Here is a 21,872-nt window from a genome sequence, read left to right as displayed (position 1 = left end):
GGAGCCGTTGCCTGACCTAGGATTCTGTACCCCGTGCTATGGTTCTGGGAGCACTCCACCGTACTCCACCGGCAACCACATGCCTGGGCCCTGAGGTCACTGTCACACTTCTGTCAGTGCTTCCTCTCGCTCTCTCCATCCGTCACAGATGACGACTCTCAACTCCACTCTCTGACTGTCCACTGTCTGCCCCCTCCCACCTGGTTGTCTAGTGGACTGGATCGGCTCCACCTCTAAATGGTCATCCATTAGGTCCAACCCTAGTCTGGTACCAGTCTATGGGGAATTTGGGGATTAACTGGAATGTTTTTGCTGTTACCGGCACTGGTCTTCTGGGTCCCTGAGGGTAGGCCCTACATCCTGGTGGGGATGCAGTACCTTAAAGCTCCCTGACGGCTTCAGGGGCGTTACACATGCGCCTCTGTGTGCCACGCCACATATCTTACTCTAATGGGACTGGAGTGAGATTTCTAGCATCTCGAATGCCATGGCTCGTCATGAGTTGTAGGACCGGTGGCGTCATGCTCTTACCGAGCCCCTATCCAGCCATAACTCCGATAACTTTCTTGAAGTTGGTAAAAACTGGAGTACATTTACAAATCTTCTGTGCATTGTGAGTTGCACCAAATTTTTGCAACTTTTGAAACCAGTTTTATATCAGAAGTCTGGTGAAATTGCCTTGAAGAATTGAGGCCACTGTGTCTCACGAATGTATTTAGTCTCTTTTTAACTCATATAGACCTATATCGATAAGTGTGGCACAAAAGGGGTTTTAGGCCCTGTGCGCACGCTGCGGATTTACTGCGGTTTTTACCGTGGGTGCAGGATTCTTTCAGAGGTGCGCACATGGCCTTAAAGGTTTTTTTAGAGCTATCTAAAAATAACCAAACCAGCTTTCCTTGCCGGCCTTGCTGCTCCAGCTCTGCCTCTGCACCGCTGCCCCCAGTCTTTGTTAGCACGGGGGTGACGGCATGAATACAGCATTTGGCTTCTGCAGACAATCACTGGGGTCTGCGGTCTCATAGTATCTACCTTAGCATTACCCCTGAGCCCAATGATTGGCTGCAGTGGTTACGTGCTGTAGTAATGATGTAATTGCTGCATTTGTGTCAAAAAGCCAGAAATGGAGCTGAAAATGGTCAATAAAGCTGATTAATTTGTAGATGCAAATTTGTGCCCAGAAAAAAAAATTAAATGTGAAAAATATTTTAATAGCAAAGATTGTAATGAAAATGTAATAAAATTAAATAAAGTCCTTCTCTTTTTTTAATGTAGGTTTTACCTTGGAAACATTGTGACAATGCCTGGAACACGGAGCGCTGCTTCTCCAATTATTCCATAGTCAACACCACAAACATGACCAGCGCGGTGACTGAATTCTGGGAGTAAGTGTCTGATTTGTAGCGGATGATTCAGATTGTAGCACCTGTTATATAATGGTGCGATCACAGGGAAATGTACCTTTAATAGCTCCTCAGCACACAGCCTTCCATCCCGCGTAATTACAGCCTGCAGCGCCAGGCTCCGCTAATAACAGGGTGCAGCGTATAATTGTGCGCTAACAGAGGACAAGCGGCAGACGCGCGCTCTTCAGCAATCACACCAGATCCGATAAACTTAATCACCGGTTGCTATAAGCAAATGCGCCGGGTATTTCTGTTATTTACTACATTCTATAAAGAACTCGTCATAAGACACTGCTCTACTTGTACAACATGAAAATCATTGCACGGAACAGAGATATGATGTGTAATGGGCTTTAAAAAATGGCGTACTTTTTATTTTTTCAAAATATTTATATTATTTTTAAAGATTCTTAATTTTTTCCTTAATTATTTTCTAAAATAAGGTAAATGTATCACTGCAGCTTTTGTGATTATGTTAAAACTTATATTTAAAAATATTTTTTATCTAATGTAGTTTGTATTTTCTTACTTTGCTGTTACATGATTATACGACAATAAGTTGCGTTAAACGTAGATATTTGCGTAGTCGCCAGTAAGCATAAAACCATGTGTTGTCTGCATGGGGAGGGTGGTGTGGTCTCCACTTAGACATCTGCAGCTTCTTCTGCTGCCGCCATCTTGGACACCTCCTGTGTTGCCTAGTACATGTAGAAGATGTAGGTGCAGGAGATGCCACAGATACCGGGCATCTGAAGATGTGGTAGATCGCCCGCTGAAGGCCACATCGGTGACTGGACTAATCAACATAAGTGAAGGTCGGGTGATTATTACGTTTTGTTTGGGGTTTATTTGTTTTAACCCCTTACTGGACCAATCCAGCAAAATGGTGGCCAGTCTTAAATGTAAAAAAATTCAGATTTTGGCACATGATGACAAGGGAGACATCCTCCACATCTAGAAGAAATAAGGTTTGTCCATCATCACAGACAGAGTTTTACTGTAAGAGCAATCAGGTTATGGATTTTCTACTATAAGAACAGTGATATTGATTATTTACTGTAATATCAATTATCAGACTATGGGTTCTTTACTGTAAAAGCAGTGAGACTATGGATTGTTTACTGTAAGAACTGAGAGATTATGGATTTTTTAGAGTAAAAGCAGTGACATGATAATTTCTTTACTGTAAGAGCAGTAAGATTATGAATTCTTTATTATAAGAGCAGTCATGTCATCAGACAATGGGTTCTTTACAGTAAAAGCAGTGAGATTATGGGTTTTTTACTGAAGAAGCAGTGAGATTATGGATTCTTTACTATAAGAACTGTGAGATTATGGATTAGTTACAGTAATAGCAGTGATATGATAAATTGCTTACTGTAAGAGCAGTGAGATTCCGGATTCTTTACTGTAAGAGCAGTGAGATTGCGGATTCTTTACTGTAAGAGCAGTGAGATTACGGATTCTTTACTGTAAGAGCAGTCATCAGACTATGGGTTCTTTACTGTAGGAGCAGTGAGATTCTGAAACTCTGCCACATGATGCAGTAATGGTTGACTCACTAAAAAAGCTCAAGGAGGCCTTCTTAATAATTAAAATATTCCATGTTATCTGCAGTAGATTCTGTGATTGTGTGTTGGGGTGTTGATCCAAGGAACTTGTCTGATTGCCGTAAGTGGAGTTGGGAAGGAATTTTACCCCAGTATAAAGCAATTACCATCTGCCCCACACAGGGGCCCATTCACCCCTCTGTACAGGGGCCCATTCATCCCTCTACCCAGGGGCCCATTCACCCCTCTGCACAGGAGCCCATTCACCCCTATACACATGGGCCCATTCATCCCTCTACACAGGGGCCCATTCACCCCTCTACACAGGGGCCCATTCACCCCTCTGTACAGGGGCCCATTCATCCCTCTACACAGGGGCCCATTCACCCCTCTGCACAGGAGCCCATTCACCCCTATACACATGGGCCCATTCATCCCTCTACACAGGGGCCCATTCACCCCTCTACACAGGGGCCCATTCACCCCTCTGTACAGGGGCCCATTCATCCCTCTACACAGGGGCCCATTCACCCCTCTGCACAGGGGCCCATTCACCCCTCTGTACAGGGGCCCATTCATCCCTCTGCACAGGGGCCCATTCACCCCTCTACACAAGGGCCCATTCATCCCTCTACACAGGGGCCCATTCACTCCTCTACACAGGGGCCCATTCATCCCTCTGCATGGGGGCCCATTCACCCCTCTGCACAGGGGCCCATTCACCCCTCTGCACAGGGGCCCATTCACCCTCTGCACAGGGGCCCATTCACCCCTCTGTACAGGCGCCCATTCATCCCTCTACACAGGGGCCCATTCACCCCTCTGCACAGAGGCCCATTCACCCCTCTGCACAGGGGCCCATTCACCCCTCTACACAGAGGCCCATTCACCCCTCTACACAGAGGCCCATTCACCCTCTGCACAGGGGCCCATTCACCCCTCTGCACAGGGGCCCATTCACCCTCTACACAGGGGCCCATTCACCCCTCTGCACAGGGGCCCATTCACCCCTCTGCACAGGGGCCCATTCACCCTCTACACAGGGGCCCATTCACCCCTCTGCACAGGGGCCCATTCATCCCTCTACAGAGGGGTCCATTCACCCCTCTGCACAGGGGCCCATTCATCCCTCTACATAGGGGCCCATTCACCCTCTACACAGGGGCCCATTCACCCCTCTGCACAGGGGCCCATTCATCCCTCTACAGAGGGGCCCATTCACCCCTCTGCACAGGGGCCCATTCACCCCTCTGCACAGGGGCCCATTCACCCCTCTGCACAGGGGCCCATTCACTCCTCTACACAGGGGCCCATATACCCTCTGCACAGGGGCCCATTCACCCCTCTACACAGGGGCCCATTCACCCCTCTGCACAGGGGCCCATTCACCCTCTGCACAGGGGCCCATTCACCCCTCTGCACAGGGGCCCATTCACCCTCTGCACAGGGGCCCATATACCCTCTGCACAGGGGCCCATTCACCCCTCTACACAGGGGCCCATTCACCCCTCTGCACAGGGGCCCATTCACCCTCTGCACAGGGGCCCATTCACCCCTCTGCACAGGGGCCCATTCACCCTCTGCACAGGGGCCCATTCACCCCTCTGCACAGGGGCCCATTCACGCTCTGCACAGGGGCCCATTCACCCCTCTGCACAGGGGCCCATTCACCCTCTGCACAGGGGCCCATTCACTCATCTACACAGGGGCCCATTCACCCTCTACACAGGGGCCCATTCACCCTCTGCACAGGGGCCCTTTCACCCCTCTGCACAGGGGCCCATTCACCCTCTGCACAGGGGCCCATTCACCCTCTGCACAGGGGCCCATTCACCCTCTGCACAGGGGCCCATTCACCCCTCTGCACAGGGGCCCATTCACCCTCTGCACAGGGGCCCATTCATCCCTCTACAGAGGGGCCCATTCACCCCTCTGCACAGGGGCCCATTCACCCCTCTGCACAGGGGCCCATTCACTCCTCTACACAGGGGCCCATATACCCTCTGCACAGGGGCCCATTCACCCCTCTACACAGGGACCCATTCACCCTCTGCACAGGGGCCCATTCACCCCTCTGCACAGGGGCCCATTCACCCCTCTGCACAGGGGCCCATTCATCCTCTGCACAGGGGCCCATTCACCCCTCTACACAGGGGCCCATTCACCCTCTGCACAGGGGCCCATTCACCCCTCTGCACAGGGGCCCATTCACCCCTCTGCACAGGGGCCCATTCACCCTCTGCACAGGGGCCCATTCACCCCTCTGCACAGGGGCCCATTCACCCTCTGCACAGGGGCCCATTCACCCCTCTGCACAGGGGCCCATTCACCCTCTGCACAGGGGCCCATTCACCCTCTGCACAGGGGCCCATTCACCCCTCTGCACAGGGGCCCATTCACCCTCTGCACAGGGGCCCATTCACCCCTCTACACAGAGGCCCATTCACCCCTCTGCACAGGGGCCCATTCACCCCTCTACACAGGGGCCCATTCACCCCTCTGCACAGGGGCCCATTCACCCCTCTGCACAGGGGCCCATTCACCCCTCTGCACAGGGGCCCATTCACCCTCTGCACAGGGGCCCATTCACCCCTCTGCACAGGGGCCCATTCACCCCTCTGCACAGGGGCCCATTCACCCTCTGCACAGGGGCCCATTCACCCTCTGCACAGGGGCCCATTCACCCCTCTGCACAGGGGCCCATTCACCCTCTGCACAGGGGCCCATTCACCCTCTGCACAGGGGCCCATTCACCCTCTGCACAGGGGCCCATTCACCCCTCTGCACAGGGGCCCATTCACTCCTCTGCACAGGGGCCCATTCACCCTCTGCACAGGGGCCCATTCACCCTCTACACAGGGGCCCATTCACCCTCTGCACAGGGGCCCATTCACCCCTCTGCACAGGGGCCCATTCACCCCTCTGCACAGGGGCCCATTCACCCCTCTGCACAGGGGCCCATTCACCCTCTGCACAGGGGCCTCTTCTGTCTGTCTCTGCCGGAGCTCGGTGTCTATCTATTCCCAAAGAAAATGTCACTAATCACTTCTGAAGGTGACAGGCGTGATGCCAAATTGATCAATCTTCCTAAAGTCAAACTTCGAGGCTATAAATGCTCATCATGCATTTAGAATATATATTAGCCTCATCGCAGCTGCCAAGATAACGAGGGGAAAACTAATTGCTCCAGAAACATCCTCAGCGCGGGAGGGATCATTGGGCTCTTGGCTAAAAACAACTCGGGGCCTTGCATTTTTGCCCATAAAAAAAACGATAAAGGATTTACATTTATCACACAGTAACCAAACTTTTCAACAACGCCCACTTGTGTCTGAAAAATTGCATGAGGGCTTCATAAATACAGCGCTCGACCCAATGCAATATATTTTTAGACTTGTTGACTGTGACATTCGATTGCATGTTAAAACACGGCTAAAGGCCCCGTCACACGCAGCAACGTATCTAACGATATATCCCCGTGGTCACGGATTCCGTGACGTACATCCGGCATCGTTAGCGACTTTGTTGCGTGTGACAGTAAGGAACGACCATTAACGATGGAAAATACTGACCTTATCGTCCATCGTTGACACGTCGTTCCTTTTTAAAAAATCGTTGATTGTTGCAGGACGCAGGTTGTTCGTCGTTCCCGAGGCATCACACATCGCTACGTGTGACACCTCGGGAACGACGAACTGCAGCTTACCTGCGGCCACTGGCAATGTGGAAGGAAGGAGGTGGGCGGGATGTTACAGGCGCTCATCTCCGCCCCTCCGCTTCTATTGGTCAGACACTTAAAAAGGAGGCGGTTCGCCGGCAACAGCAACAGTGACGTCGCTAGACAGGTAAGTCCGTGTGACGGCTCCTGACAATTTTGTGCGCCACGGGCAGCGATTTGCCCGTGATGCACAAACGACGGGGGCGGGGGCTTTCACCAGAGATATCGCTGTGTGTAACACCCCTTTTAGTCAAGAGAGTGGTCAAGGACAAGAATATAGAAATATAGCAATGGCATTGGATGTTATTATTGATACAGATGGATGTGGAGTTTCCAAGTGCAAAGTAAAAGGTGCCCTGGTTACAGCAAAAAACTACATGGGTGTGGCAAAAAGAGGATGCTGTCACCGTCTGTCACCGGCTGTCATTAGGTACCTGAGGATGCAGGGGATCAAAAACTGACGCTGACTCAAAGCATGAGAAAATGTGTCTGATATGCTCAAATCCAGAAAACTGCGCCACAGAATGGGATTTCATACTGGAACTATTGCAGGCCTTGTATCAGCGATATGAATCACCTGCTGAAAAGAGCACCCTAACTACAGTGAAGCATGGTGGTGATTCAGTGAACCCTGCCAGTGCTCGCTGATGCTCCCAGGCTGCTTTTTACCTTTGGTTTGGGAAGCTTGCAGCATGTGGATGACAAGATGCATTCAATCAACCGTCATAAAATCCTAAAAGTGATCATGCATTCTGTGAAAAAGCTGAAGCTCCAACATTCATTCCAGAGATAATGAGACCCAGTATACCTCCAAGTCCACCAAGACTTGGTTTCAGAAGACGTTCTGAATAACTTTGGGGTGCCATTTACATTGACCTGATAAAGTCTATAGAAAATCATCGGCAGGATTTGAAGAATTCACTTGCAGCACTCAAACCCAAGAATATTAGTGAACTGAAGGCCATTGTTCCTGAGGATGGAGCAAAGATTCCTCAGGAGAGCAGCAGAAGCGTTTGTCTCATCGGCCAATGTCGACTCGGACTTGTCATAAAGAGGTGAATCCCTCTGTGACTGCAGCAGTCATTAAAGGGAACCTGTCCCTGATCCATGCCACCCTAACCATAAGAAACATTAATGTATATTTTCTCTGAAACACCGGAGAGTTTCTGGGAAGAATATACCTGACTGTGACCGTGCAGCCCGGCTCTGATTCATTCTGCCTGTGGTTTGCAATGCAGGCATCAGGCTTCCCCCATATAAAGTATGGCCCACATATAAAGCTGCTTTTATAGCATTATAGTGAGCTGTAAGTGGTCAATCCAATCCACATAGCACAAAAAGATCTTTTATTATACTCACCTACGGCGCAGTCCATTCCGATTGATGTCACTGGTCTTGATCTGGTGCTCTCCTCTCTTTATGCCATCACCATTTTTAGTCTTTCTTTATGTGAATGACGCGTCCTACGTCATGTTTTTGAATCTCGCCCCTGTGCAGGCGCACTTCTCTCTGTCCTGCTGAGGGGAGAGCACAATATTGCAGTGCGCATGCGCCGGCCTTACTTCCAGGATATGGGGCACTTCGGCCTTTCCCCGCTCCTGCACATTACAGTACTTCGCTCTTCCCTCAATATGACAGAGAGAAGTGCGGCTGCGCAGGAGTGCGATGGAGGACTCTGTGTGGATGACGTAAGACGCCTCATTCACACAAAGGGAAGGAGGACGGCGATTGCAGGAAGAGAGGAGGCATCGGAGGAAGGCCAGCGATGCCCATCAGACCGGACCACCCCATATGGGTCATTATAAAGGGTATTTTTATCATATGCAGATTGCGGGCTTGCATACAGGTGGTGGCTGCACTTTATGTTTGAAAAACCTGGTGACCGTTTTCCTTTAAAAGTTGTGTCGAGATATTCAGATTGTTTTAAAACTTTATATATTTTGCTTAGAAACTTAATTTCCAATGAAAGTTGAATTCCTTTGATTTTGATTTGACTTTTTTATATACAACTCGTTTATGGGATCAATATCTCTGTTGCTACTTGGGATGTTTTTATAGGGGTCTAATCCAGGATTAGGACAATGTGTCTATTCTCCAGAGTCAGGTTGTGTTTGGCACTGGAGTATTTGGGGTCGGGAAGCACAAGACACAACCAATCCAGCCGGTGACACGTGGGGCCATATTCTCTTTAATCCTAGGAAATCCCTCTGACGTGTAGACTATGTATACTCCTATACTGCTCCCTTACTGCAGGTTCACACGCTGTTCCTCCATGCTAGTATATATATATATAAACACTCGGTAACTACACACAACAACATCTATATATATATATAACAAAAATCATACATTAACTACACAATACGTAAATTCTAGAATACCCGGTGCGTAGAATCCGGCCACCTTCTAGTCTATGTATAAATCTGGAGTAGTCCACTCCACATCTGATCCTTGGAGACTCCGGCAGTCACTCTTATGGCTTCTACATAACGAGCTGCAGACCGAGATCTCACATCTCCTTGTGATAAACTGATCTATGGCTTTCAATGTATAGTTATTTCTTTTATTAGATAGTTTGTATTGAACTCCCAAAAGAATAAAAAAAAGCAGGAAAATCGTGGGAAATAACTAGCGGAAAAGGCCAAGCAGTCAACAGCCGCCTTATTAAAGTGAATTTATAGCTTCAAGGTTTCATATAAAGCATCTTGTGAAAAGAAGGTCAGAACAGGCCGACAAATGAAGCGATGTAATAAAGTTCACTTACCTAATCTGTAAGCCATAAAGGCGATCTGACGCCGCCGCCGCCGCGCAGGATTTATGCCAGCGGGAGAGCAGGAAAATGAAAATGTAAAGATGCTTGTAAATTAGTTGTGTGATGTCTCGCTCGTCTTCAGAAATCTTACATTTTCCGTTCACATTTCGGGATTTGTTCTTTTGCGCTCAGCACCCGGTAAAGTCGACTCATCAGACAATCTGATAACGATTTCCAGGGCTATTGAATTAATATTAGGAAACCACATTATCTCCAATTCCTTATAAGCAACCGTCTGAGATGACGGAATTCAGAGCAAGAGAAACCATTGAGCGATTAAGATTCCTCTTCAAACCCTCGAGTCTATGAACATGCGGCACATCGGGCGCATCCGGTCGTTGGGTTCTCGCAGACGTCTCACTTTGGCCTCCATACACAACTGCTATCAATGTTACTCTTTATTCTGAATATACAGTGTAGCTAAGCGCTCGCACATCTGTATCTGTATCTGTGTGTGTCTGATCTTTACGTCTCAGATTTCAACATCATTTCACATAGTTCTGGGTAAGACGGTACCGCAACCTTGTATTGTGCATCGTAAGAATGGAGGATTCCAACATCATAATTTTGTTCCCCTTTATCAAACCCTCCTGAAAAACTGCCTGTAACTTTATAAAATGGCTTCTGAGGTTTTCATCCATTACAGAAACTATCCAGCTAATAATCTATGTAGTTATGTAATTTCCTGATATGCTCTATGTACTATAGGTGCCGGATCTTTATCTATAGGCTCCAGTGATTTGGTTCTTCTTCTCCTGTGTTTCCAGCCCCTTACCAGAATTCCGTTTTTTCCCCATAGACTAGCGTTGCATCCGCTATGCAACTGATCAGTCATGGACTGACCACTGGGCGGAAGCAATGCAGGATGTAACGTTTATTGTAGCGCTGAAAAAACGCAGTGCGCAGGATTCTGTTGGCATCCGTTGTTGGTTATAATGGAAGCCTATGGGCACCTGAATCCGTCCAATGTGTCAAATGACGGATTCCAGAGATGGTTCCATCTTTTAGCAACAGAGCATGCTCACGTGTGTAAATTCCTTTCTGGTTAGAAAATCTCTCTCCCTCTCTCTCTCTGTCGGTCGGTCGGTTTCTTTCTCTCACCCCCTCTCTCATACTCACCGATCACGGGCGCGGCGCTGCATGGCTGTCACACTGCTCTGGTGGCTTCTCCTGCTTCTGAAAATGCCGGCCGCTCATTATTCCATCTTGTATTCCCTGATTCCCCCGCCCACCGGCGCCTATGATTAGTTGCAGTCAGACACGCCTCCACGGTGAGTGACAGCTGTCTCACTGCAACCAATCCCAGCCGCCGGTGGGCGGGTCTATATCATGCAGTACAATAAATAAATAAATGATTTAAAAAAAAAAACGGCGTGCGGTCCCCCCCAATTGTGATACAGCCAAGGTACAGCCACATGGCTTAGGGCTGGTATTCTCAGGATGGGGAGCCCCACGTTATTGGGAGCCCCCCAGCCTAAAAATATCATCTAGCAGTCGCCCGGAATCGCCGCATCCATTAGATATAACAATCCCGGGACTCTACCCGGCTCATCCCGAATTGCCCTGGTGCGGTAGCAATCGGGGTAGTAAGGAGTTAACGGCAGCCCATAGCTGCCACTAAGTCCTAGCTTAGTGATGGCAGGCGTCTATGAGACACCCCCTCATCACTAAACTGTAGTGAAAGTAAATAAACACAAACACCGAAAAATCCTTTATTTGAAATAAAAGAGAAAAAAACACCCTCTTTCACCACTTTATTAATCCCCAAATTTCCCTCCAGGTCCAACGTAATCCACACAAGGTCCCAGAAAGCTTTCAGCTCTACTACATGAAGCTGACAGGAGCGGCCGTAGAACACCGCCGCTCGCTGTGAGCTGTACGGAGCAACTGAAGTGAGTCGCGCTGTCAGCGGGGATGTCACTTAGGTTACCCTCGGCCACAGCTGGATTCTGCCAGGTACAAACTGCTACAACGGATCTGTTTTTTTAATGGATCCATCCCATCAGTTGTACCATAATCTCCAACGCATCCGTCACATCAGTCACAAAACGGATTGTGATTGATGCAAAACAAGGGAAGTTTGAAAACAAAGTAGGAACAGTACAGAAAATCAAAAACACACTTAGCTACACTACGCTACAGTCTGACTGGCCTCTACTACTGGGGTCGTGTGTCTTCCGCACTCTAATGACTGCGGCCTACACTATGCCCTAACCAAGGTGTACAAATGCAGATCATGGTACCATTGTGAGAAACCATCTGTCTTATGGGACAGCACGGTTCGCTGGCGCGCACGTCTCCAGGCGAGGCTAGAGGGAAGATTTCTTCTCTTCTGGCACTTGGCGGCTGGGCTCCTTCGGGCGACGTCTTCCCTTCTTATGGGTGCTGGCCTGGCTAATGTCTGGGTTCTCTCATGGTTCAACTTGCAGAAGTCTTGCAGCTGGCAGCATATATCTTCTCAATCCATGCTTATCGGAATCTTCTCAGGCAGTGTCCCTAATCTAATGCAAGATCTAACCACATCAGGGGCACAGCCACTCCTACATCTCCCTCAGTCCAGTCTGTCCCCTTAAAACCCTTTCCTGCACTTTCTCTCCCGGGTTAAACCACACAGTCCAGAGAAGGGGAGGCATCGGCCAGTCCAACACACACCTCGAACAGGGGGCACTGTTGCCTTAGTTACCAAAAGTATCCAGTCCTGTGCTGCCAGCACCTGCAGATCACTCTTCCTGTCTTTATATATTCCTATACATATAACTATAAATACATGTATGACACTGTAAAGTAGTCTGAAACACACATTATGCAAAACACTTTAATACAACACCTAGTAGTAGTGGGGGGTCTCCTGAGCACCTCCTACACATTCACACCTCAGGAGTGGGGTCTCCTGACCACCTCCTACACATTCACACCTCAGGAGTGGGGGGTCTCCTGACCACCTCCTATACATTCACACCTCAGGAGTGGGGTCTCCTTATCACCTCCTATACATTCACACCTCAGGAGTGGGGTCTCCTGACCACCTCCTACACATTCACACCTCAGGAATGGGGGTCTCCTGAGCACCTCCAACGTATTCACACCTCAGGAGTGAGGTCTCCTGAGCACCTCCTATACATTCACACCTCAGGAGTGGGGTCTCCTGAGCACCTCCTACACATTCACACCTCAGGAGTGGGGTCTCCTGAGCACCTCCTACACATTCACACCTCAGGAGTGGGGTATCCTGACCACCTCCTACACTTTGTCTGCATCTCCAGCCAAACTGGGGCTTTTACCTTCCCTGCCAAGGTCTTCACAGTTAATCTAGAGAAGCTGGTGATCTTTATACGGTGTTCTTACCAAGGGGATTAGACACACAAAGTAATGGATATGAATGCTTATTGGACACTGAAAGGCCCATATACTGTTCTTGCACAGGGGCCCCGTCTGTGTCCGCTCCTAAAGGGCTCATATACTGTTCTTGCACAGGTACCCCGTCTGTGTCCGCTTCTGAAGGGCCCATATACTGTTCTTTCACAGGGGCCCCGTCTATCTGTAGCCTCTCCTGAAGGGCCCATAAACTGTTCTGGCACAGGGGCCCCACCTGTCTGTGCTAGCTCCCGAAGGGCCCATATACTGCTCCGGTACAGGGGTCCCTTCTGTCTGTCTGCTCCTGAAGGCCCCATATGCTGTTCCTGTACAGGGGCCCCTTCTATCTGTGTCCGCTCCTGAAGGGCCCATATACTGTTCCTGTACAGGGGCCCCGTCTGTTTGTGTCTGCTCCTGAAGGGCCTATATACTGTTCCTGTACAGGGGCCCCATCTGTCTGTGTCCGCTCCTGAAGGGCCCCCATACTGTTCTTTCACAGGGGCCCTATCTGTCTGTGCCCGTCGGCTCCCATGGTCTCGGAGCTGCTATGGGTTAGCGCAGACTAATGAGCTCCATCCGTTTATGTGGCAGACGTATCGGATAAATCTTTTCTTCTCCAGCACATGGTTTATAAACAGCCAATCTCTCGTAATCCGGTAATCCAATCTGTATGTAATAAATAACGGTCCAGCATCTGCTTCATTCTGTGAATTCCGCTGCAGCTCGTTCAGACGTGTCTGGAGCTTGGCGAAGATCTGGAAACCTCGGATCCGGGGATAATTGCCACTTGATTGCTCTTTCTTCGACACTGAATATTGTGATGTCTTTCTTCGGTCGTGTCTTCTTCTCAGCTTGGTTTTTTAGTGACGGCTTTGGATTCATTTACAAAAGCTGAGGATACTGCCAAGACATAGAGTCAAGAGTAGACGACTCTTATTAAACAGAATCCACGAGGCGCTGGGAATATTCAGAGTTACATATTCTTGTGATTTAATCATTGTCAGAGTCGTCTCTCGTAGAATATTTCTTTGTAATTCTGGCTCTAAAGATTATTGTCATCTATCTGGAAGGAGACGTCAGGTCCTGACTGTCCCTCACTTCTTGTAAGATGAAATGTCGGATGGTGCTGGATCATCTCAGGTGGACCTACAATTTGGATGAAGCCAAGTAGGCACGGAGAGAGGACAACATGGTCACCGCTTCACGCAATAAGGCACATAGTCTACGAAGGATAACATGATCAGTCTAAGACAGGGGTCTCAATCACTGCAGCCCCCTTGATGATCGCCGCCGGTGCAGGGGGCCGCAGCAGCGTTTTATTTCAGATGAATGATTTCCAGGTGATGCACAGAGACACAGGGACAGGTTCTGTGTACAGCTATTCTAATGGCAGTCACCGGCCAATCAGAAGCCAGCAACTGACGTCATACGCATCAGTGTCGTGTCTAACATGGTTGTGTGATACACCACATTGATGTGCATCGCGCGGTACATGACAGTGCGGGCCCACGGGAAGATGGAGCATAAGAAGGGGGAGCTGATTGGACGACTAAGATGGGAGCAGCAGCAGGACAAGTATGAGTGGACCAAGGAGAGGTGAATATAAGAGATTATTATATCATCTCCTCCAAACAGATTCAATTTGCTGCAAATATATTCATTGTGAATCGTATTTTCCATCCTGTAAATGAGTGAACCTGTCCATTGAATTTCTGTAGATTCCTTCAGCCCTCTCGGTGACCATTACTTTCTGACCCTTTCAATCTCCCAAAGTTTAATAATATGTTATACGTTTCCATTACTGAAATAAACCTTTTATTTGTTAACGGTCAATAGAAAATGTAATGAATGTCGTACTATACATCTGCACGAGTTCTTCATGAGCTGTAGAAAGGGCCATAAATCCAGTGCCAGGCTTCACAGGCTTCATAGGTTTCATAAGCCTCATAGGCTTCATAGGCCTCATAGGCTTCGTAGGCTTCACAGGCTTCATAGGCTTCATTAGTTTCATAGGCCTCATAAGCTTCATAGGCTTTATAGGTCTCATAGACTTCATAGGCCTCATAGGCTTTGTAGGCTTCATAGCTTTCATAGGCCTCATAGGCTTTGTAGGCTTCATAGGCCTCATAAGCTTCATGGGCTCCATAGGCTTCATAGGCTTTGTAGGCTTCATAGGCCTCATAAGCTTCATAGGCTCCATAGGCTTCATAACCTTTATAGGCCTCATAGGCCTCATAGGCTTCATAGGCTTTATAGGCTTCATAGGCTTTATAGGCTTCATAGGCTTCATAGGCCTCATAGGCTTCATAGGCCTCATAGGCTTTATAGGCTTCTTAGGCCTCATAGGTTTCATAGTTCTCATAGGATTCAAAGGCCGCATAGGCTTTATAGGCTTCATAGGCCTTATAGGCTTTATAGGCTTTATAGGCTTCATAGGCCTTATAGGCTTTATAGGCTTCATAGGCCTTATATGCTTCATCGGCTTCATAGGCTTTGCTGTCTATGGGGCTCCTACTTTGTGAGATATCTGACAGACTGAGTGTGTTTAATATTTGAATTAAGGAGAACGATCCTCTCGCCCCTGTGCCCGGCTCCTATATCTGCATTCCTCTGCACCCAGTGACTGGGGCATCTTGTCTCTACAAGGTGCTCATTCATCCCTCCTCCTGGTGCCGCTGACAGTTTTATCTCAGCACTTTGTCCTGCTACTTAATCAGATGCTTCAAGTCCCCGGAGTGGTAACACTTTGACTTAAGAGCTTTTAATATTTACTACTTAACAGTTATAATTTAGGTGTAGAGGATTGCTCTGCTGTTATGCACCGTAGTGTCACCTATAGACCAGATGGCAGCGCGGCATCAACTGGCAAATATATTGCAGGCGTCAGTGGATGAATACGCATGTTATTCCACATATTTTTATTATTTTATCTATAATGCTTATTCCTTTTTCCATTTAAAGGGAACCTGTCAGAATGAACTCACACTCCAAATTATTCATATTGGGCAGAATTAAAGACAAGTCCAGCAAACCCTTTTTTACATGTCCAGTCCGTTCCTCCATTATTAAGGAAATGTTTAAATTGACATGCAAATGAGGCTGAAGAGCTCTGGTAGATCTGAAGCCTCCGTCACTCCAGCTCTATTCCACGCCCAGTGCCACCTCCTTCTTCTTGACTGACAACCTCCATGCAGTGTGACTACAGGCAAAGGAGCAATCACTCAAGCTGGAGAAGGTGGCACTAGGCAGGAATAGAGCTGGAGTGACGGAGGCTTCAGATCTACCAGAGCTCTTCAGCCTCATTTACATATCAAGTCAAACGCTGATTTCTCAGTAATAGAGGAACAGATTGGTCATGTAAAGGTATCACTGGACTTGGCTGTGAAAGAGCTGCATGCTCATACGCTTTATAGTCTTTAACCTCTTAAAGATCGAGCCCCTTTGTACATTAAGGACTGGGCCACATTTTTTAGATATAACCAGTGTCACTTCATGCTGTAATAACTCTAGAACGATTCAACATATCCCAGTGATTATGTGAATGATTTTTCATGACAAATTATACATCAATTTAGTGGTAAAATTTGGTCGATAAAATGTGTGTTTATTTTTTTAGTAACAAAAATGTGTAATAAAAAATAAAAATGTCACAATTTTCACATTTTTAATTTTGATGCCCTTAAACCAGGTAGTTATACCACACAACATAGCTCATAAATAACATTTCCCACACGTCTACTTTACATCAGAACTATTTTTGAAATCTATTTTTTTTTTGTTAGGGAGTTAGAAGGGTTAAATGTTCATCAGCAATTTCTCATTGTTCAAACAAAACTTACAAAACCATTTTTTAAGGGACCAAATCCCTTTTGAAGTGACTTTAAGGGTCCTATGTGACAAAAAAAATCCAAAAGTGACCCCATTCTAAAAACTGCACCCCTCACACTGCTCAAAACCAAATTCAAGAAGTTTATTAACCCTTCAGGTGCTTCACAGAAACTAAAGAAATCTGGATAGAAAGAATGAGAATGTTACTTTTTCACAGAAAAATTATACTTTAGCCTTAAATGTTCAATTTTCACAAGGGTAACAGGAGAAAGTGCACAATACAATTTGTTGCGCATTTCTCCTACTTCATATGTGTTGGAAAACTACTATTTGGGGCATGGCAGGGCTCGGAAGGGAAGGAGCGCCATTTGACTTTTAGAGAGCAAAATTGTGTGGAATAAATAGGTGACATGTTGCTTTTGCTGAGCCCCTGATTGTGCCTAAACTGTGGAAACCCCCCACAAGTGACCCCATTTTGGAAAGTAAACCCTTGAGAAATTTAACTAGCTGTGTCGTGAAAACCTTGGACCTCCAGGTGCTTCACAGAATTGTATAATGTTGAGCCGAGAAAAAAAAATAATATTTTTCTGACAAAATGTTGTTTTGGCCCCAAATTTTGCATTTTCACAAGGGTAACAGGATAAAATGTGCCATACAATATGTTGTGTTGAAAACTACTGTTTGGGCGCATGGAAAGGTTTGGAAGGGAAGAAGCGTCATTTGTCTTTTGGACTGCAAAATCGTCTGGAGTAGATAGCGGATGCCATGTCATGTTTGTCGAGCCTCTGATGTGCTTAAGCATTGCAAATCCCCACAAGTGACCCCCTTTTTGGTAATTACACCCTTCAAGAAATGTATCTAGGGGTGCTGTGAGCATCTTAAATCCATTGGTGCTTCACAGAATGTTATATTTGGCTGTGAAAATGAAATATTACTTTTTTTCAACTAAAATGATAAAGACCAACTTTTTAATTTTCTCACAGTTACCAGGAGAGAATGGACAACTGAATATTTGTACAAAATTTCTCCTGAGTACGGCAATACCTCATATGTGATTGGAAACTACTTTTCAGGCACAGTGCAAAGCTTGGCTACTATCACACTAAAAACGCTTTATTACAAGAGCTATAATATTTCTATATCTCTGCAGAGTCATGTGAGGGATCGCTTTTTGTAAGATGGGTTGTCATTTTTATTGGTATGATTTCTTTATTGCTTTCTATAATGATTTTTGGGATGTAGAAAGAACAAAAAGCAGCAATACAGATATTTTTTTTCTGCTGTTCACCGTGCGCTAAAAGTGATAAAACAGATTTATTCTTTGGGTCAGAGCGATTACAGCGATACCACATTTATTTATTTGTAATGTTTGCCGCTTTTACACAATAAAAACAATTTTATAGAAAAGGTATTGTTTTTGCATCAGTTTATGCTGAGAGCTATAGCATTGTTATTTTCCACTGATGGAGCTGTGCGGTGGCTCGTTCTTTGCGGGACAATGTGACGCTTTCAGCCATATCATTTTTATTTATAGTCGTCTCTTTCATCGTGCTTTTAGGCTGTGTCCGCACTTTGCGTTTTCACCTGTGTTTCAGCAGCGTTTTGAACTGCAGCGTTTTCATGCCAAAATGCATGCGTTTTGATTTTCCAACAAAGTCTATGGGAAATAGGGATTTCTTGTCCGCACTTTGCGTTTCTAAACGCTGCATTTAATTTGCATAATTTTGGGCAAAAACTCAGCGTTCAAAGAAGCAGCATGTCAATTGCCTTTGCCATTTGGGCTGCGTTTTGATAACATTGAAGTCAATGAGAAGTAGCAAAAAGCAAGAAATATCAAAATTCCAGCGTTTTACCTGCTTTTTAGCTGCAGAAAGAATGCGTTTTGGACGACATAAACACAAGCTTTTCTGACATCAAAATAATGGAATGATATGTCCCTTTACACACACACATAGTCCGACAATTAAAATAAAGAAAATTATTTAATTATTGATTTTAGCCAAAAATAGTATAAACCGCTATAATTATATGAAATAGAATTATTTTCGTTTTGATTTTAATAATTATGTCTTTTCTTTTATTATCCCCTTTTTTCATTGTGTTTGTATGTTAAAACTTTATTTTGTTGTGACTTTGTGTTCAAAATGCATCTGACTTTAGGCAATGAAAACGCATCTAAAAAGTGCTAAAAACGCAGCTAAAACGCGGTAAATACGCGTGCGTATTTACCGCGATTTTGTGGTCAAAAGCAACTTTGGCAAAAGCAATTTCTGCCAGAGGATGCGTTTAGAACTGCAACTAGGACGACAGAAAGTGCGGACACAGGCTTATTCCACTTTTATTTCGGAAGTATGAGAAAAAAGCAGTTTTTTAATTTTTTTATTGTGTTTACTGTAGAGGCTAAATATTGTGTTATTCAGGATTCAGAGATACCAAATATGTACTTTATTTTTTTATTTTTGTTTTTACATATATTCTTATTTATTGGTAAAATATTTTTGTTCTTTATTTTTTGTTTGTTTTTTTATAATTTTTGCAAAAAATGTTTTACTTTTTTTACTTTGTCCCTCTTTGGGGTTTTAAATGTTAACCAGGTGCATGTAATCAAGACTTACAGTGCTAGGATTTAAGTTCAAAAAGTATAAGAGAGGACTGGCCAAGACATAATCATGTCCCAAAATATCAAACAATGCTCTCAAGTGGGAGATGTCTCCTACTTGTTACTGCTCCTTAAGTGGCCATGTACCTTTGGGTAATGTAATTCTGGGGACGCTTTGCTTGGACAATGACAGAAGAGACTCAGATCTTTAAACATAAAACCTTTCTTTACCACAGAATTTCGGTAAAAGTGAATACAAATAACGGCAGATACAGAGCTGGGTATATACAGCTCCTGTTGGGGACAATAGTACTGGCTTGATTGGTGCAAGTGGTGAATTTATATAATATTTAAAGTGTTACCGGTTAAATTCTTATTTCATAAATCAATAAAACACATGAAAATATGACGCTGTGTAAGGCTATGTTCACACAGTGCATCTTTTTCTAACTACTCTGCCTCTAGCTCATTTCTCTGCCTTTAGCGCCACCCTTTGTCTACAGCTCCTCCCTCTGCCTCTAGCTCCTCTCTCTGCCTCTAGCTCTTCCCTCTGACTATAGGTCCTCCCTTTAGCTCCTCCCTCTGCCTCTAACTCCTCCCTCTGTCTATAGCTCCACCCTCTGCCTATAGCTCCTCCCTCTGCTTCTAGCTCCTCTCTCTGCCTCTAGCTCCTCCCTCTGTCTATAGGTCCTCCCTCTAGCTCTTCCCTCTGCCTCTAGCTCCTCTTACTGCCTTTAGCTCTTCCTGCTGCCTCTAGCTCCTCCCTCTGCCTCTAGCTCCTCCCTCTGTTTATAGCTCCTCCCTCTTTTATCTACATAGACTCTCATCAGCACCAGCCGTCATCTCCTCTCAGTAATGGGAAAGTCGTCACTGAATACAGATTTTCCCTCAGAAGTGAGGCTTGTGATAATGGCGGATCAGTTCTGGAGGAGACAGAAGCAGCTTCCCTGATGAGATTATTACAGCGTCTTATATTCATGTGAACTATTGATTCATGAAATAAAAATTAAAATGACGATGACATTTTAACAGTTGCATCTTCACATTACAGCACATTACAGCAGATCACATACAGTGCCTTGCGAAAGTATACGCCCCCCTTGACTTTTTCAACCTTTTCCCACATTTCAGGCTTCAAACATAAAGATAAAATGTGAATGTTCTGGTGAAGAATCTACAACAAGTGACACAATTGTGAAGATGAACGATATTTATTGCTTATTTTAAGCTTTTTTAAAAAAGATAAATAACTGAAAATTGGGGCGTGCAATATTATTCATCCCCTGTAAGTGAATCCTTTGTAGCGCCCCCTTTTGCTGCGATTACAGCTGCAGTCTCTTGGGGTATGTGTCTATCAGTTTTGCACATGGAGAGGTGAAATTCTCGCCCATTCTTCCTTTGTAAACAGCTGGAGCTGAGTGAGGTCGGATGGAGGCGTTTGTGAACAGCAGTTTTCAGCTCTTTCCACAGATTCTCGATTGGGTTCAGGTCTGGACTGTGACTTGGCCATTCTAACACCTGGGTACGGTTATTTGTGAACCATTCCATTGTAGATTTTGCTTTATGTTTGGGATCATTGTCTTGTTGGAAGACAAATCTCCGTCCCAGTCTCAGGTCTTTTGCAGACTCCAACAGATTTTCTTCAAGAATGGTCCTGTATTTGGCTCCATCCGTGCTCCAATCAATTTTACCCATCTTCCCTGTCCCTGCTGAAGAAAAGCAGGCCCAAACCATGATGCTGCCACCACCATGTTTGACAGTGGGGATGGCGTGTTCAGGGTGATGAGCTGTGTTGCTTTTACGCCAAACATCGTTTGGCATTGTGCCCTCAAAGTTTGATTTTGGTTTCATCTGAGCAGAGCATCTTCTTCCACATGTTTGGTATCTCCAGGTGGCTTGTGGCAAATGTTAAATGTCACTTTTTATGGCTATCTTTGAGAAATGGCTTTCTTCTTGCCATTCTTCTATAAAGGCCAGATTTGTGCAGTGACTGATTGTTGTGCTATGGACAGACTCTCCCACCTCAGCTGTAGATCTCTGCAGATCATCCAGAGGGACCATGGGCCTCTTGGCTGCAGCTCTGATCAGTCTTCTCCTTGTGTGAGATGATAGTTTGGATGGACGGCCGGGTCTTGGTAGATTTGCAGGGGTATGATGCTCCTTCCATTTCAATATGATCGCTTGCACAGGGCTTCTTGGGATGTTTAAAGTTGTGGAAATCTTTTTGTAACCAAATCCAGCTTTAAACTTCTCCACAACAGTATCCTGGACCTGCCTGTTGTGTTCCTTGGTCTTCATGATGCTCTCTGCGCTTTACACAGAACCCTGAGACTATCACAGAGCGGGGGCATTTATACGGAGACTTGATTACACACAGGGGCTTATATTTATCATCATCAGTCATTTAGGACAACATTGCATCATTCACAGATCCTCAATCACCTTCTGGAGGGAGTTTGCTGCACTGAAAGTAAAGGGGATGAATAATATTGCACGCCACAATTTTCAGTTTATTCTTTTCTACAAAAGTTTAAAATAAGCAATAAATTTCCTTCCTCTTCACAATTGTGTCACTTGTTGTTGATTCTTCACCAGAACATTAACA

At 46.0% G+C, this 21,872-nt stretch overlaps 1 protein-coding gene across 1 annotated transcript in view; it reads left to right on the top strand.

The window, feature by feature from the left end:
* The window catches only part of SLC6A1 (solute carrier family 6 member 1), a 214,176-nt gene that overhangs the window by 140,931 nt on the left and 51,373 nt on the right, over window positions 1-21,872 (top strand). The window contains exon 5 of the mRNA XM_075321266.1: window positions 1,276-1,385. Coding sequence (XP_075177381.1) covers window positions 1,276-1,385 — 110 coding nt within the window. The remainder of the gene's footprint in view (window positions 1-1,275; window positions 1,386-21,872) is intronic.

Source organism: Anomaloglossus baeobatrachus, chromosome 8, assembly GCF_048569485.1.
Source record: "Anomaloglossus baeobatrachus isolate aAnoBae1 chromosome 8, aAnoBae1.hap1, whole genome shotgun sequence".
Taxonomy (NCBI): Eukaryota; Metazoa; Chordata; class Amphibia; order Anura; family Aromobatidae; genus Anomaloglossus; species Anomaloglossus baeobatrachus.
Note: the sequence above shows the minus strand (reverse complement) of the source record. Positions and strands in the feature narration are given on the sequence as shown.